Source organism: Thermobia domestica, chromosome 5 (assembly GCF_964235325.1).
Source record: "Thermobia domestica chromosome 5, izTheDome1.hap1.1, whole genome shotgun sequence".
Lineage (NCBI taxonomy): Eukaryota > Metazoa > Arthropoda > Insecta > Zygentoma > Lepismatidae > Thermobia > Thermobia domestica.
This window is the reverse complement of record NC_137458.1, coordinates 29489580-29508773: the sequence shown is the minus strand read 5'-3', so window position 1 is coordinate 29508773 and position 19194 is coordinate 29489580. Positions and strand designations below refer to the sequence as shown.

Below are 19194 nucleotides of genomic sequence, written 5' to 3'. Positions count from 1 at the left end.
ACAAAATATTTTACGAGGGTCACTACGAAAGTTTTGAGATAAGCACTGTTGTGGCACAATATTTGAATTCCAACAATTGTGTTCGGTAGTGGTATCCAGAGCGAAGAAGCGAAGCAAGTTTAAACTCGCCTCGCTTAACGGCGTGGCCGTATCGCCTTCACTTGTTTGTTGATGTGAGCAGTATTTGGCTGTCTAGAATGGAGCTCGAAAGGGAACATTTTCGGACAATTATCCTTTACGATTTCAAAAGTGGTTTCAACGAGACACAACGCCTTGACCGTGCAAGGCTTTGCTCCTTCCCGTGCTACACGTTTTCGGTGGTTTGGTAATTTCAGAAGAGGCCGGACATCGCTTAAAGATGAAGAGAGAGCTGGACGTCAGGCAACAGCTGTGTCAGATGAAAACATTGCCGCTGTGGAACAAATGATTCGAGAAAATCCTCGAACAACTTCCAAGGAGATTGAATCTACAGTGAACATTGGATCGCCAGCAGTAACAAAAATTCTTCATCATCATCTTCGGCTCAGGAAGGTTTCATCTCGTTGGGTACCTCACACTTTGACTGAACAGCAGAAGCGCATACGTGTGGAATGGTGTGAATAAATGCTTCCAAGATTTGATGGAGGCAATTATCGACGCGTCTCTGACATTGATACTGGTGATGAGACTTGGATCTATCAATTTGACCCTGAAAATAAACGCCAGTATACAGTTTGGATCTTTCCAGACGAAAATCCACCCACGAAAGTGAAGCGACAGCGAAGTGTGGGGAAGAAGATGGTCGCAACTTTCTTCTCCAAATCTGGCCATGTTGCAACTGTCTCACTTGAAGAACAAAGCACTGTTACTGCTTAGTGGTACATCACTGTTTGCCTAACAAAAGTGTTCAGAAGCTTCGGGAACGGCTTCCAAGAACTGGATTGCGTGGGATCCTGCTTCATCATGACAACGCGTCCGCACACACGGCCAACATCACAATTCAGTTTTTTATAATCTACGGAGGTCAAACTTATGACTCGTCCGTCGTATAGCCCTGACCTGGCCCCGTGTGATTTTTTTTCTGTTCCCCAGGATCAAAAATCACATGCGTCAGAAGAGATTTTGCAGCCCTGAAGAAGCTGTAGTGGCTTACAAGAATGAACTTTCAACACTTGAAGAAAAAGACTGGCAACACTGCTTCCAAAAGTCGTTTTCGAGGATGCAAAAGTGTGTACAGTGTAATGGTGAATACTTTGAGAAAATGTAAGTGTCAAATTGTTTTTAAGTATGTAAATTATTTCACATCTCAAAACTTTCGTAGGGACGCTCTTATTACAGGTTTCAAGACTGTAGAATTGAACCTAAGGTAAGAAATCAAGGAAAACGTGATTGTTCTATAGACGATATTAGCAAATTGGATATAGCACCTATATTAGATAAAGCTCAAGTGGGATGGTCGGGGACTTTCTTTTAGGATATTACTATACTTGATGAAAGGAAACTATCCTGCAAATTTCATTCAGGTACTATTTTTCACTGGGAGAGTCAAACTTTTACCCTACACACTGGATTATTTAATAAAAGCGTGGAAATGGTTCTAAGAGAAAATATTAACTGTTAGTGAAGTTGAGGACTACAAACTTAAGCGAGTTAAAACTAAATATTTTAAAAGTTCTACTTTCGCCTAATAAGAAAATTAACACTGTGTAATCGCCTTGATTGACGTTTCCATAGCTACGGATATATTAGGCGAATCTTGAATAGACGAAACTTGAAGCCCCGTGACGTACGCTACCTACTAAGTTTATTATAATGTATTTCAGATCGTACGTTAAACGAACACTACTGAATTTGCAACCGAATCACACGGAAAGCAGGATGTGATTTAAACTTTTGCCATGATCCTAGATATGTCTAGGAATTTTCAGTTTCACTGGAAATTGAGTACTTAATTAGATCACCAAGTTTGGTATTCATTTTGTAAGTGACTTAATGAGTTTATCAAGCATCCTATTTATTCGAATAGTTCAGACATTTTTTAAATATAAAAACGTTATTTCCTATAATTATGTTCGTTTTCTGGAAACGAAACTTTATAATGCTAGGTTCTTTTCTTATTATGTTTAAATCCAATATTGTTATCTGTGCTCCCAATTCTTTCTCTCGATCTACCTTCTTTCCTCTCTCTCTGTCTCACTTCCGTACCTATAATATATATCTGTTGTTTTGAATTTTTCATTAAGATATGTTTCAGTTTCTCTCTACATCAACTTATGAATCTCGTTTCGTCTCATTTCTATTCTTTCATTTTATTAACATTAATACATATTTGATTACATTTAACATTATTACATTAATACATATTTTGAATTTAGAACTGTGCTCATGTTGTTTGCTGATTTAAGTATGGGGAAAAGAATGAAAGAGAGAGAGCATCTTTCTACCAGACACGATTGTGGGATAAGAACTTACATATTGGATGGCCTAGCCGGAAGGTGTTAGCTGTCGTTGTTTTATGCAGAGTGTATAAGTTTAGTAATTCATCACGAACATAGTCAATCAGAAGTGTTTTTGATACTAAGAAATAACAATATTAATTGTGAGATCTGTTTTAACAAACTGTCGAGATCTAAGAGTCAACAAACTTTACACTTTCGAGTACCGATTAGTAGCCCGAATTAGCCCGGGATAGGGTTCTTATATATTTAAAAAGTGATAAACTCAGCAAAATGCAGACGTCTTTTAGTGTGACAGAAGAAAGGAATTAAATCTCTCAATTCTACTTCTATTAATCTTGTAGGTCTAAGTCTGTGTCAAAATTACTGACAGAAACAGGCCCGAAATCATCCACAAAGTTTTGGGGGTCCATGAATATTTTAGGAGGCAATAAATATTATCTTACAGATATTTAAATTGTGTTTTCTGTATTCAGGACTGAAGGGGGCACAAAATGTTTAGGAGGTGCCAGGGCCTTCTAGCCCCCTCTGGTTGCAGGCCTGTACAGAAATAAGGACAATGAATTATGATTATTTTGTAGAATATTCCACTTTATTATCACAAAAATTTCTCTTCCGATTTGCTTAGTTGTGAAAAATTATTAGAGTATATTGCTATACTATGTAAAGTATGTGTGCTGTCGCTGATTTCTGATGACAATCAGAAATAGAATTAAAAGTAAATAGTAATAGTTTTCTTTTAAGGGGGAAATATAACTACTTTTCTTTTAACAGTTTTTTGCCTTAAAATATTTGTTCGTGTTCACCCCTTCGCCCATAACCTTGATAGGGAATGCAAGAACATAGATTGTGATTATTGATTCCAGTATATTTCAAGCTCATTTCTCGGATCAAGGCTTCTGTGATATGTCGATATATCGATATCGTCGATATCGATAATGACAAATATCAAAATTCTATATGGCAAATATATCAACATCGATATATCCATATCCTAAATTTCAATATCGATCTTGGAGGGGCGAGGCATAAGTGACCCCTAAGACTTGAGATGGATGACGAAACCAAACTTAGTTTTTACAATAATGCCTGCCGATGACATTGCCTTTTATCACAAATAGCAATGTAAATAAATATATTTGCAATATTACATATTGTAATTTCTTAGGCGCCAAAACTTTTCTCTTCCGGAAAAGAAAGAAAAAAGCACCTGTCAAAAACAACTGCTTTGAACTTTGACCTACAATTTATCATAACATTTTTTTATTGCTCTCTCTCAGAGATTTCGATCCCATTTGGCCTTTGAGACCGCTCATTGACAAAGACTGCATACATGACCGCTATATGCAGACATGCTCTTAGACAGAATCAGAGATTTGGACAGGAAACAAGTTTTCAATAATAATAATAATAATAATAATAATAATAATAATAATAATAATAATAATAATAATAATATAGCAATTGGGTTTACAAGTAGGGTCCCGTCTCTTTATCTTGCATGGGAGGCCCAAAGCTTACTACGGTAATGGTGTCCCTTATCTATGTTTGTTTCTCTGTCCGTTTCCTGTGGATATTGGTTATTGTGCTGTTATTCGTTTATATTAAAACTTTACATTATGTTACCTATTTTCTTTTTTACGAGATTTTTTAAAGGAAGAAAACTGTTTTTCTCTGATATCTATTTCTTACCATTCATCTTATTTTAACAGCTTAAGTAAGATCATTTTGTAACTTTTGTGTCATCCATTTCCGTCACAATAATAAATTCGTCATTCCTAACAATTTATTAATATTCTGTTATGTGCAGTTTGCCACACTGTTATATTTTTAACAAAATTGAGGTTTGGTCCAACGCCTTTCGAATTCTCAACGAACCCAGCGATGTAGCTTTTTGGTTTGCCTGCTATTGCAGGAAAAGGATAATTGCAGGTGGTAATGCACTTTTGGAGTCGTGTATATAATACACTTTGCTTTTAACATATATATGGGACTCATAAACAGTGTTTCTAAAATGATGGTGTGTGCTTATGTATAATTGAATATATATAATGTTTAACTACTCATATATGTAGATATTTTGGACATTTTTTACATTTTTATGTAGATATTTTGTTGTTTGATATTACATAAAAATCCGGGCCTTAGTGATAACTCATACAATTTTTATGAAAATATATTTTTTTCTTTTTAAGACAGTTACCTTAGCTGAGATGAACAGTATCACTCTTAATGTCATCTAAGTGCAAGGCCAACCTTATTACCATGCTGGTGGTGAAAATGGGTAATATGTAAAAATAATCGAAAATAACGTATAGAATAGTGTCGAATTCATAGTTTCATATTCGCTGAAATAAACAGGAACACAATCGATGTTGTCTAAATGCAGGATCAACTGTTATTACCTCTCTGAACGGTGGAAATGAGCGACATGTAAAAATAATCGAAAAAACCTATATTATTGTCGAATCTAAAGTTTTCGGGGTCGCTTAGTTTATTGTTGATAGTTCCGATGATATTTAAGGTCAGTTTTATTCAGGAACTGGCATGTCAGGTTTGCTGGAAATCAACATCTTTTCTCACCGTGTAAGATAAATAACGAGTCGGGAAGCTAACATTAATGATGACACTCGTAATGCCGTTTATCCAAGTCCAGGCTCTGCCGGCATGACGCGACGAAGGAGATGCCGATGTAGTTGTCAACTTCCCGACACGTATTCCAGCATTTCCAAAATCCGGTTTTAATGGAAGTAGGGAGCCATTACCGTAAATGTTTACGTGACATTCAAATCGGCATTTTCTGTTGTTTTGTGATCACAAGACGGGAAAATGGTTGACCTGTATAAACTGTTTAAAATGAATTGAGCCAACACCATCTGGACACAAGGCCTTACAGCTCCAAAATGACGTCATCATCAGAAGCGTTGATTATCTGGCCTTGTCCAGATAGGTTGATTGAGCTCTATTTAGGGCTGTGCGATATCGAAATTTCGATATCGACATTCGATATTTTTCTGATATCGATATCGAATAGATATATCTATATCGAATATCGACAATATCGATATCAAATATCGACAATATCGGATATCGATATCGACAATATCGATATCTAATATTAACGATATCGATACATCGACGTCGATATTTTTGCGATATCGATTATCGATATAAGCTGATATCGATATCGACGATATCGATATATCGACATATTGCGCAGCCCTAGCTCTATTACTAGAGTCTTACCACGTCACTTTGATAAAGGTCGTATCATAATTGGGGTTTCAAAATGTATGCTAAATTAGAATATACTGTATTTTTTTATTAGTACACCTTCATTGAAACTTTTTTCTACGAGGAAAACAGGGTTCAAATGCTTCCTAAGATCTTATTATCTCCGTGCAAACAATGAGCATTTCATCTAGTAAATAAATAAATAAATAAATAAATAAATAAAGAGAGTTTTACTCTTTTATTGTAACATAGATGTCACATTACTGTACATAATGCAATATAGCATCCTTCTCTTCTAAGGAGCTGTGACAGTACTAGAGAACAGAATAACTCCACTCTCTTTCTCCACGATGAAGTTGACGAACGGACGATCGGCAATAAAAGATGGAGGAATTAGTTCAATCGGAATACTAGAGACCAGAAATTCTACCACTGAAAAGAGAGAAAGAAAAACGAATTTAATTAGTTTTACCACTTATCTTTGTTATCGCTGGTGCGGGAGGCCATGTCTGTTTATCCTTGCACTTAAAAACAAGACGCACTCACATGTGAATCTCCCAATCATCAACCACACCAGGATACATATCATGCTTTGACAACTACCACTTAAACTTGGGTGTATTTAACTGAGAGTTGATACGCAACGTATGTGGTCATGTTCGAGGTATCTATCTGTAATGATCTGTACTATACGCCTTTCTTTTGACTTTTTAAACTCGACGCGAGGCATAGCTCACTGCTTCTATCAATGATCAGAAGCAAATATTACTACCTACGTCCTCGTGATATGAAGGATTTTCAAATTCAATATTAAATGATTACGCTGATAACATTTTTCATTTAAAGGATCATATTTTCAATTCTAAAATTACCTATATTACATATTTCTATTTTCGATTTAGTTATATAATACTGCATGCACATGAGCACACAATAAGAAATACATTCACTTTATTTTACAATATGAACTCATTATACGGCCATAAATATATTAAATGAACTTTATTGCCCAAACTAAAATATATATAACGAATCTTATTTTTCTTTCTTTCGTTTTTTCTTTAACAAATCTGTAGTTGGCGTGCTGGGTGTATGATCAATTCTGATTTTAATACAATACTGATGAATTTTGCGCTCGTGAAAAATTACTCGTTAAATGGTTCACAAAATTTACACTTTACTTACAGTTTCATCCAGATAAAATTCCATAGCACAACATATCCCTTTGAGATATACGATCAAACGGTCCTCCGACGATTTCGTAAGTTCCCAGTAAATTCTCTGCACACTAAAATAACTGATGCCTGTCTTCTTCTTATAACAGCTTAATGACGGAAGAAAAGTACTCTACTCATAGCACAATCACAAATGCCTTATGAACAAAACTACAAAACAATATTAGCCTTAACCTGCCACTTGGCTGAATCACTTAGATCAATTGTTCACTAGTCATTCGTCCGGCTAATCTCCACATGACCTTTTCGTGGTGGAAGTTTCGGTATTCGCATCCCGACTCTCTCCGTGATGGAGGTTTTAAGGTTCGCTGCTCGACTGATTTGCCCTTCTTCTGGTCAGCGTGGGTCCCATAACTAACAACTACCCACTTAATGTAACATTGTCCACCATTGGTTGATGACCAAAAATTGTCCAATCGGGAATCAGTTTAGATGTCATTTGGGCAACTGGGGTGACTTGCTACTTTTTATTCCTGTGAGAATTGATGAAGGAAAAATGTCTCAGCAACTTTTCGAACAAAGAGTTATTGTTTTAGGCACACACATATACGAAGGCAAAACTAATTTTGGCGTATTTGAGTCGAAACTGACGATAACAGTAATTGCACTGTTGCTAACTCATGTCCTATATACCAGAGTTTGGTGGGAAAACTAATAAAGTGAACGTATTATTATTATTATTATTATTATTATTATTATTATTATTATTATTATTATTATTATTATTATTATTATTATTATTATTATTATTATTATTATTTTGCTTTGATGAGCGTCCCACTGTCGATGGCATCTTGTTTTACTGTCATTTCTGAAAAAAGAGATTTTAGAACAGCCATCTCTAGGCACGAATAATAAATTGATAGAACAGAGAAGGATTGTTGATATTTCTTCCCCTCCGGTTCTGAAGAATATACTGAAGACTGGGAACTACGGGGAGGGAGAGATTAGAACTGATTTGATTATCATGTATATTAGAACTCCATACATTTTACTACACCCCATTACATTCAATACACTTCCGAAGAAAATTAATGTTTCTTCAATGTAAGATATTCTGACTTCTTATTTTATAAGGAAACCAATTCCCTGATGCAGGTTCAGTATCATGACTAGAGGAGACAAATTTTGCATTTGCGAATATTGATTGGCCTACTACACTAAAATAGTTCGTTTTCAGTAGTTCCGAGCTGTGATTTTAAAGTAGAAGTGAAAAATATAAGTAGGAAAAATCTAAAAGCTTAATACATTTTACGTTATGTTATCATCATAGCTATTCCGTCATTATTAGCAGGTCACTTGCTGTGACTAAGAAGCTTACATGCTCCACGGTCTTCAACGGATCACTTCGTCTTCACAAATGAAGTCTACTTCGCCCCCTTCCTTTCTTTCCTGCCATCATACCCTCTAGCAGGTTCTTCATAATACTGTTCTTTCTTAGCCAATATTCCAACCACTTTCTCTTCCTCTTCTTAATAATATCTAAAATTGTTCTTTTTACCCACCATTTCTAACACCCTGTTATTCATTTTCCGTTTGATCCAGCTAATTCTTTCTATTCTTCTCCACACCCACATTTCCAAAGCTTTCCGTTCTTTTTCACCATTTTCACGTAGTCTTCAGGATTCTGACACACACAATACAATATTCCACACCAAGCATTTCATAAGTATGTTTCTCAGTTCTTCATTCAATGTTTCTCAAAATAGAATTTTCTTCTTCGTACAATTTTCTTTCGCCATACCTATACTTATTTTTATTTCACGTTTACCTTTCATATCATTACAAATAACATTATCCAGGTATCAAAAACTAGTCATCTATTCTTTTTCCCCCTCCTACTTTTCTATTTGACACCGACCACTTCGTTCCAATCACCATGGCTTTTGACTTTGTAACATCTATTGCCATCCCATATTCTTAACAGTCCTTCCTTAAGCTTTCTAATACCTTATTGATTTTCTTTCAGATTCTGTAACAAGCGTCATATTATCTGCAAACCGTATACACTTTATCCTTTTACCTCTTACTGAAATGCCGTCTTCATTTTATAGCCTCTTTTTCACTACATCTTTTAGGAAGATATTAAATGATATAGGCGAGAGATAGCATTCCTGTCTAACTTCTCTTCCAATTGTATTCTCCTCTGTTATTTCATCCCTAAATCTAACTAATGGTGGGCACAAAAAACAGTTTTTCGATTTTCGATTCTCTTCGAAACCCGTTATCGGATTTCTTCAGAACCGGTTCCGGGCTTTTTTTTTTCAAAATTGGTTCTATTTCTAACCAGAATAATGTTGCGTTGTTCTCCAGAAATCAATTCCGTTTCCACAGAAATAGTTTTATGTGTTTCCCAAAAGTTTTCACCGAAACCAATTTCGGTAAAAAACCGAACCGCTTTCGAAGAAAACCGAAACCGTTTTTGGAGAAAACTGAAATGTCAGTATTGGAGAAAGACGAAATGTCTGTTTTTCGGATTCTAACCGACCATCCATAATTCTAACGCTTACTTGTTTATTCATATTTAAGTTACTTATTAGTTTTCGATCTTTCCATTCCAACCCAACTTTCTTTGAAACTTCCACCAACAATTCCCAATTCACGCGGTCAAGAATTTTTCCTAGACCAATAAATACCACATACACCTCTTTCTCTTTTTCTATAAACTTTTTACTGATCATCCTCAATAATCCAATAGCACGTCTTGTGCCCTTACCTCTCCTGGACCCGAGCTTTTTCGCCTCAACTTTCTCATTTGTTCTTCCATACAACACTCTTTTCAGTATATGAAGCATAACTTTTGCTGTATATGACATGAGGTTAATGGTTTTATAATCCCCACATCTCTCTGATTCGATTTCTTAGCCATCGGTATCATGATTATCTTAAGAAAAACTTTTGGCCACTCTCTTGCTTCATATATTTCATTGCATATATTTTATTAAAGGGTTGGGATAATTCTTTCTTGCCTCCCATATTGTTAATGCACTCGATTAGTATATCATCTATCCGTGTTGACTTTCCATTCGTAATCTCGGTTATAGCTTTCAAAACTCATTCCGAAGAATACTGAACTCTTTATCATCCTCGCCTACTTCTTTTCTATTCCACATCTACGCCACTCGTCTATCCCTACTGTCATACAAGTCCTCTACATATTATTTCCATTTTCCTAAGATTTAAATTCTCTCACTGACTACCTTCGCATTCTTATTTTCTACTACCATTGTGATGCTGTCTTCTTTTCTCCAAATTTTTACAGATTTCACATCTTTGTACATTTCCTCTTATTTCCCGACTCTTTCTTATTGTTCTATGTCGTAGCATTGTCTTCTGTAAAGTTCTTACCTTGTTCTGTCTGTTTCCTTAGTAATTCGTTGTTTATTTTCCTGTACATATTTCTGTCCTGTTCTGCAGTAATCTATTTCATCACCGTCGTTTCTATTGCAAAATTTGTTCTGCAACCCATAGTTTCTTAACAGTTTTGTGTTTTCGGTAACCTAGTACTTCTTCTGCAGTATGCAAAGTTTGATACAGGTTGAGCTTTACCGTGCTCATCACGTTGATTGTTAATTAGGTAAGTTTAATTTAAATAACCTCTTCATCGCCTAACAATTATGGATGAAGGTCGAACACTTTCAGCTCAATCTGTTATCCAAGAATAACTAACATTTTTCTGACCGGAATTTATACACTTATTTACTAAAATTAAAATCAAGTGTTACAGTTTTGACAACTTAACATCATCTTCAACAGACAGTCACTGGAAAAGATATCTTCAGAATATTGAAAAGGCCTAACACTTATTGTTTGTTTGGAAAGCCACTTGTGTCTTACTTTCTCGGGGCTACACTTGTGCAATCGGCCACCTGCCTGGACTTAGCTACCCGTCCACCTGTGCTCAAACAAACATCTGTCAATCTACCTGCTGTCTATAAGTGTCCATCTACCTCGATAATACCCTTAACACTTACCCTTTTGTCCTTCCTTGATGCATATTAGATACAAGTCGGTAGCCAGCCCAAAAATGTAAGGGGGCGGTAGGAGTTGGGGGAATTGATGCTACTATATTATTGTTAGTCACCATATTATAGTTCATTTGTAAGCCTACCGTGAAAATTTTAGGGGACCAGTAAAAATTTAGATGGGGGGCGGCCTTCCCTAGACCACGTTGGATATGGGCCTGATTAGATATAACCTTAAATGTAACAAAATATACTAGATTCAACTGATTATAAATCTTAATATAAAAATATAGAGAAATAACATTAAATATAAAATAAATAAAACTGTATTTAAGTATAACAATAAAATTAAATAGGATGGAAATAAATTACAGGGGAATTAGTCTAGTTCTACTCTTTCCCATCAATTTGTTCCAACAATTTATCCCAGTATTACTTATTCCTGTATTAAGTTCCAGAGTCATGATTGATAGAGCTATCGTTATCCAAGTACTTTATACCTCATAGACCAAAGTCACGGATCAGAGTCAGTCGGATACATAGAGAACACCTATTTCGATAAAAGTAGTGTGCAATTTATTACAAAATATGTAATATATATACTAAAGACAACTACTTCTTTAACAACCAAGGATTATACCGCACTTTCCCAATTTTGTAGAAAACTGCATTTTCCTTTAATTTTATACTTGTATTAATAGATTCATCTACATATAGGTTTTATCAGGCTATAATAATAGTAATAGAGAAAATAGCAGAAAATAGAAAATATCCATTGTCAATGGACGTTAGAACTATTCAACCCTGATTGCTTATAATCATAACCATGAAGACACACTATACTGGGTGCGACAAAAGCCACTTGATACTAATAATTACTCAGTTCTCAATTAACTAGAGTAACACCAAACTGATTGACTGAAGAGTACGTTATAGTGTGGTTGAACGAAGCGATTTTATAAGGATTTAGGCCTTGTAACAGTTGTAATTAAACAAGTTCAAAATAAATATAAAGTTACCAAAGAATGAACTTGTATAGGCTATTAACGTGTGTATGTGTTTTCATATCTCATACCCAAATGTCCACCAGTCCACAGCGCAACGGACATTTCTCGATAAATAATTAACATATCCGCGCCCTTTGTGTCCATCGCTTTTAATGTGAGTTTTAAGAAAAGGAACAAACTGCGAAACAACTTCCAATAAGCCCATAAAGTTGCCATTGTGTTCAGAACCGTGAAGACGCTGATGGAAGAAGGCTTAATTTTAACGATACCGCGATCGTAGAGAGGGGGAAAAAATTAGCATGGGTCTGAAGCCTATAATATAATAAGTTGATTGCCGTATTTTAGTATTATAAAGAGGGATTTTTGAGGGCCCCTGAGCCTAGGGGCCCGGGAGCCTGGGCTCCTTAATTCGCTGCTGAATGGAATGATCAAAAGTTATCAACAACAAAGTTCAAAATTCACATATTGCTTATTACAGTATATTTAATAGTAAGGATATTTTATCTATCTATCTATCTATCTATCTAACTATCTATCTATCTATATCTATACATATATATATATATATATATATATATATATATATATATATATATATATATATATATATATATATATATATATATATATATATATATATATATATATATATATATATATATATATATATATATATATATATATATTCGTAAGTAGAACAGTACACGCTTTTACGAAACGTAGTGAATAATAGTTTAGAATACTATATAAATTAAACGATGTGTGTTGTAGACGTAAAATTCAATGCTTTGCTCCTTAAAACTATTCCGCGCGAAAACTATCCCTTCTGTAATAAAATATTCTAAAACAGGTTATTCTCTTATTTTTGTTATTTCAAACACAGAGAATTTCATAGTTTTATTAGAAGATAGAATATAAAATATCACTCAGAAGACTTATCTGAGTGTTAATAATAATAATAATAATAATAATAATAATAATAATAATAATAATAATAATAATAATAATGTCTGATATCCCCAAATAAGAAATAAAAATATTCAGTTTTCTCGAAGTCAATTCTAAATAAATTTTCGAAACTAAAGTTCTCTCAATCGATATCTATCATCTCAAAGCAATAGATGTGTACCATTTCATCAAATAAATTAGACGTGTTTTGCAAGACAAAATATAAAACCAATTAACTAAACACCAAGCAAGTCAAACAAACATTCAAGAACGACGAGTTCATTTTAGGTCGTAAGATGTTTACTAGGTTAAAGGAGACGACAGGAATTACAGACTATACATAAAATGAAAATGGAAAGAAAACTATCTACTCGAAAACCTATGCAGTTATCTATCGTCACTACATGTTGTATTCGAAATTATGTTCAGAGGTTAGTGCATTCTTAAATGATTCATAGCCCAATATTCATATTTTTTTTAAAAAATAAGGTGTTTTCAAAACAACACCAAAAACGTTTGGGAGGTGATTCCTGAATCCAAGAAGAGACAAAAGTAAAGACAAACCTGGGTGCACAAATGCCTCCTTTCCGAGTTATAGGTTGACGAATACGTGAAAAAAAATAGATTTTAAAGGTCCATAGCTCCAAAACTATGGGACCTACAGTAGTCGAGTCAAGACTTCACTTAGCAACTAATATGTGCGATATGTAAAAATTCAAGTTTCGGAATCCTAAGGTATTCACGCAACAATTTTTAAAGATGGGATTCCGGTAAAGGGCATATAATTTAAAGTGCTCACCTATATAAAAGTTGTTGTCGGAAGTAACGCATTATTATGAAACTTGGATATTTGGATAGGGCACATACTAGATCCTAAGTGACATCTTGACCCGATTACAGTAGGTTTCACAGTTTTAAATGTCCATAGCTCCAAAAGTTCACGTTTTCATGTTTTCGGCAGCCTATAACTGCGAAAGGAAACATTTATGCGCCCAAGTTGGTCTATACCTTTTGTCTTATTTTGGTGTCAGGAATCACCTCCTAAATGTTGTCGGTGTTGTTTTGAAACACCCTCTATAAACTTGAACATAGAATTTGAGCATTTATTAAAGAAGAAAAAATGTCTTAACCCACTTCTTTCAGAAGACACCGCTATCTAAGACTTTACAAAATCTTAGTTCTGAAATCCTTACCGAGATCATATTATATTTTAATTATTTAATTAAAACATTGTAACCATAAAGATAACCAAGAAAGTTCTCTCGCTTTTTGTGGAGGTCTCTATTCAATTTTCCTTACACCATGAGTTGAATGAGAATGGAGAGAAGGCGAAGGTCAGTTGCTAGTGTGGATTTATCCAACACACTACCTAGTTGTGGCAGTTCACTTACACCGTAAACTTGTGTAAGGACAGAGTGAATATGGGACCTCCACAGAGCGTCATAAGGGCGTATATGCTGTACGAGTTCAAACTGGGGTCAAACACCGCTGCAGCGCGGTGGAAGATATGCCAGGCCTTTGGTGAAGGTGTCGTGACTACGCGGACAGTGCAGCGGTGGTTTAACAAGTTTAAGGACTGTGACGAAATACTCGAAGACGCACCACGTGCCGGGAGACCACAACATGTACAGAATAAAGATATTGAGGCAGCAATTGAGGCGAACAGTAGACAGACACGTTAGGAAGTGGGACTACAATTCAGGTGAGTAGAGAAACCATTCGGCAGCACCTCCATCAACTTGGGAAGCACTACAAGTTGAGTCGATGTGTCCCATATGATTTGACTCCGGGCCAGAAGGCAACGCGAGCATACGCCTGTATTTCTTTGCTGTCACGTGTGCGGAAGGAGCTAGTTCTGGACAAAGTGTTGAGAAGTGGGTCGTGTACGAATCTCCACGGCGCCGTCACCAGTGGTTAACATCCCATGAACTGGTTCCAAAACAGTCGAAACCAGCACTGTACTGTGTGTGTTTGGTGGACTGCTCGAGGAATTGTACATCAGGAACAGCTACCAGCTGGTCAGAGCATCAATGCATCTGTTTACTGTCAGCAGTTGTACCGTGTTTTGAAAAGACTCAAAACTTTGGAGCCAGCACTTCTGAATCGCAAAGGAGTCCTTCTGTCACGGGACAATGCTAAGCCCCACTTGGCTAGGATAATGCAGGACACCATTCTACGCCTTGGATGGGAAACACTATTGCATCTGCCATACTCCACGGACATTGCTCCGTCACCTTAGAAGACGCCAATTTAAATCCCTAACAGATGTGCAAAATGCAATTGATATCTTCTTCGCTTCACGGCCTACAAAGCTCTACCGCGATGAAATCCATGGCCTTCCAGAACGTTGGCAGAAGGTCATCGATACTGATGAGTACTAATCTTGATTTTTGAGGCACGTCTGTATCCAGGGGGATCTAGGGGGCCGGGTCCCCCTAAATTTTGCACGGTAGGCTTGCAAATGAACTATAATATGGTTAGTTCGGGCCTCCCCTAAATTCAGCTTTCCCCCTACATTTTTGGGCTAGCTACGGGCCTGTTTTCAGGTACGTTTTAGGTGACATATCGATGTTAGAAGGTGGTGGGTGAAAAAGCGACAGAACGTTCATGGTTACCTTTTAGAAATCCTTCACCCTCTATCATTTCCAATAAAAATTAAACAGCTACCTGTATCACCAGCGGCTTTTGTTCCTTTTTCGTTGACATCAATCATTGCCTTCTGAATGACGTCAGACACTTTCAAATTAGTTTCTTCGGAAATTCCACTTAAGTTGGCAGCACTACTGAATACATCTCGGATACCAAGCTGGAATAGAAAAGATAAGTTAGTAGTGCCGAGTAATTAAAATAAAACCCTTAGTCTAACACCCATCATATTGTAGAAATCTATTATGAAATAGATTGATCTTCTTCCTTTTTTTTCTGTGATTTCACGGTTTCGTTCTTACTTTCTATACCTTAAAGACTATTTAATGAAAATTATAACCACAAACGTTTATAAGTGAATTTCTTTGTAGATTGCATTGTAGCTAACTATTACTTTCCACATCATGTGTGATATAGATGGGAAAGCTTAATTTTATAAACAGAGCGAAAACTGAGAAGCGTTTCAAAAATGCCATGATGGTAATCAGTCATGTTAGGTTGAAAGTGGAGTTCGCTAGAGGAAGATAAAACTTCACGGAACCGTTTCATCAGTAAAAGTACAAAAGAAGTGGAGAGAGAATTTATCATAATTCGGTATGATATACAGAATTGTTCATTTATTATTCTATGCCAACATAAAGCAAAAATGTAATAATGATAATAATAATAATAATAATAATAATAATAATAATAATAATAATAATAATAATAATAATAATAATAAATATCATACTTTAAATGAAAATATATTCTTTAATAAATATCTCATTCTGCACAAGTACAATTACAAAAATGGCAAGTGCAGAGATGAAGTACTCCTACAAACTGCAAAACAATTATTAATGAATCTATTCACTTACCTCTTTGAGTGGTTCTACGAGCTTCCATGAACTTTCAATCTTAAAGCGAGGCAAGTGAACTCTTACGTTTGTGTAATACATGTTGTTCAAAACGTTGTCTACAGTTGTAAATTTGGAAATGACATTTTGAACAGAGGAAGTCTCGTAAGGAAGCAAAACCAGCATGTAGAATTTGTCATTCTAAAACAGTAAAGAATTAAATATAGAATCAGTGTTTCCATTTCTTCTTTCTTTTTTTTTATGCAATTGTACAACCTTGCTTAGAAACAGGCCTACAACCAGGCACAGAGTATTGGGGGGCATAAATATGTTCAGGGGGGGCCCATTCATAAAAGATATCTTACAAAGAGCTAAATTGTGTTCTTGTATTAATAGCATTTTGTGTTAAGGTCTGGAGGGGCCACAAAAAATTTAGTGGAGCCAGGCCCCTCTAGTTGCCCTCTGGATGCGGGCCTGCTTAGAGATGTAAGTGCAAGTTTCCTAAATTAAAAGTACGTGGTCAATCTTTTGACCAAGACTCTGCAGGGTAAAAGTTATACAAACGTAATAACGGAAGTAATCAGAACTTCTCAATTTAAGAGTACAAATATATACATAATTAATTCATTACGATCTTGTTTATATTATAAGCTATTCTTAATCTATTACTTTCAACTTGGAGTTAATAACTTTATATAATTTATTAATAAAGTATAATTATAATTACTTTATATTTCGGACCAACCAGTATCATACTTAGTTTACATTTTATTTTAAACTGTATTTCGCTGTGAAAATTATTTGTGGATAAAAGCAAAAGTGTTATTCCATAGTATTACGTAATATAGTATATTTGTATTTAATAGTTGGTTATACATGTTTAACGTTCTCGTGTTTTAAATACATGTCATATGATAAATGTTATATTGAACAACACCCCAAAGCAGAATATCACCTGCAGAATAAAGTTGACTTTATGACATAAATATTAGTTATCTCTAATAAAAAAAAATTGTGCAAAACATTTCAAATACAATAACTAAAACCTAATAATTGCTGGAAAGAATCAGGCCATGTTTCACTCGACGCTTGCAAAGTTAAAATTTCCAGCGGATATTCCTGGCATTTCATTTAAGAAGCCCAATCATGGCAAAATTAAAGTACCACTAATTTTTCAGTAATTATGTAATATCTTCAAATAGATAAAATATAATCGAAAAGGTGAAAATATTATTTTACATGAGATAGCGTTAGAACGACTCACTTATATGATTTCGATTTCCAGCCATTTAGATTTTCGGCATTTATTTTCGCGTTTATAAATAGATGCAAACGGAAAGCTACTAGAAGTCTCGTGATAACGGTACCTCATGCAAAATAATATTGTCTAGCGCTCTCTTTTTACACATTTCGATTATCTTTTATCTATTAGAAGATATCACATAATTACTGTAAAATTAGCGGTATTTTAATTTCGCAGTGATTAGGGCAAAATAGATGTTTGGAACCAAGTACTGTATGAAATCAGGAGCATCATTTATGGTGATAGAATGGGGCAATTGTTCCTCTTGAGTTAAGTATATATATTGGAACACCTTCCAACTTTTCCTCCTTTTCAAGGAAAACTGAAATAACATTACTCTATGAAACCATGTAATAATCAGTTTAAAATAATATTTAATGAATTAGAAATGTTCAAAATATTCACAAAACGAATCAGTGCTGATTGTGATTGTGTTCGGGAAGCTGCAAACTGTCTAGAATCAGAACATTTATACAAGATAATCAAAACCCAACTAAATTTTATTGAGTAAGGGACAATCAGATCAGTAATCTGAGTTAAAATCATGAGAAAGCAGAGCAGTAACTTACTATTGTACCTGGTACTTATTTGTATACCCAGCCACAAAAGTAATTCCCCCCTAAACGCTCTAATTTCATTACTTGGGGTCCAGGTAATTTGCAGTTGTTAAGAACGCCTAGACAGATGCAACCCAATTTATACGTAACTTTTCTCGGCACTGACACCAGTTGGTAGCCCTGATCCAGGTGTTCATGCGGGTAAAATTGTAAAGTAGGGACTAACGAAACAGCTCTGCATTCTAAAATCAATCTCCCTGGTTCAGAGCGTGTTGTTCAATGAACATCATATGTTAATCGCAATATTGCTGTGTATGTAATGTATTTTTCATTATATACTGTATATTCAAAGAAATAAAACACTGATCACATATGAATCAGAAAATGCTTGAAAGTAGCTGTAAATATCAAATCTAGAACAACTGCAGGAAATAACTTTGTAAATGATTGCCTCCATTGAGAGACCTTCTCTAATTCTCCTCATTCCATCTTTTTCTTTCTAGGGAAGAGAAGAACTTGCTTATTTCACTGACTATGTATTGAAATTGAAATTGAAACAAAAACACTTGAAAAAGCTTCAGCCTCGCCGGGATTCGAACCCGGGTTTACCGAACAGAAGTTCAATGTGCTAACCACTCACCAACCGTGCCACTTAACTTTTCACCAAAACTAATAACTAGTTACAATTCGTTTCATAGAAAAATATGAATAACATACTCAAATATAACGCAAACAAGCAAATATAAACAAAATATAAATAAAAATATAAATAAGAAAATATAAGCAGCTTGTGTCAGTGTCTTAATGACTTACTCGAGATTACCTTGTTTAACTCAAAAACAAGTTATATAGACGTTTCTCAATGAAGAAAGTATCACGAAATGTTCTTCAAGTTGAGCCTACGTCATTGGAAGAGCCGTAACTTGTCGGGGGCAAACTGCCCCCCTCAGAGAAGCTCCCCGCCCTTCCAGGGGGTCCATTTTCAGACAAAATTTACTTACTTCATATACTATACGAACATGAAA

General features: G+C 35.1%; 1 protein-coding gene across 2 annotated transcripts in view; it reads right to left on the bottom strand.

Moving 5' to 3' along the window:
* Positions 1-5892: 5892 nt before the first annotated feature.
* LOC145685824 (leukocyte elastase inhibitor-like) overlaps positions 5893-19194 on the bottom strand; it is a 37782-nt gene continuing 24480 nt past the window's right edge. For both annotated transcript variants that reach the window (XM_081758409.1, XM_081758410.1), the window contains exons 7-9: positions 16331-16510; positions 15492-15630; positions 5893-6101 (exon numbers count right to left, since the gene is read on the bottom strand). In XM_081758409.1, coding sequence (XP_081614535.1) covers positions 5965-6101; positions 15492-15630; positions 16331-16510 — 456 coding nt within the window. In that variant the 3' untranslated portion in view covers positions 5893-5964. The remainder of the gene's footprint in view (positions 6102-15491; positions 15631-16330; positions 16511-19194) is intronic.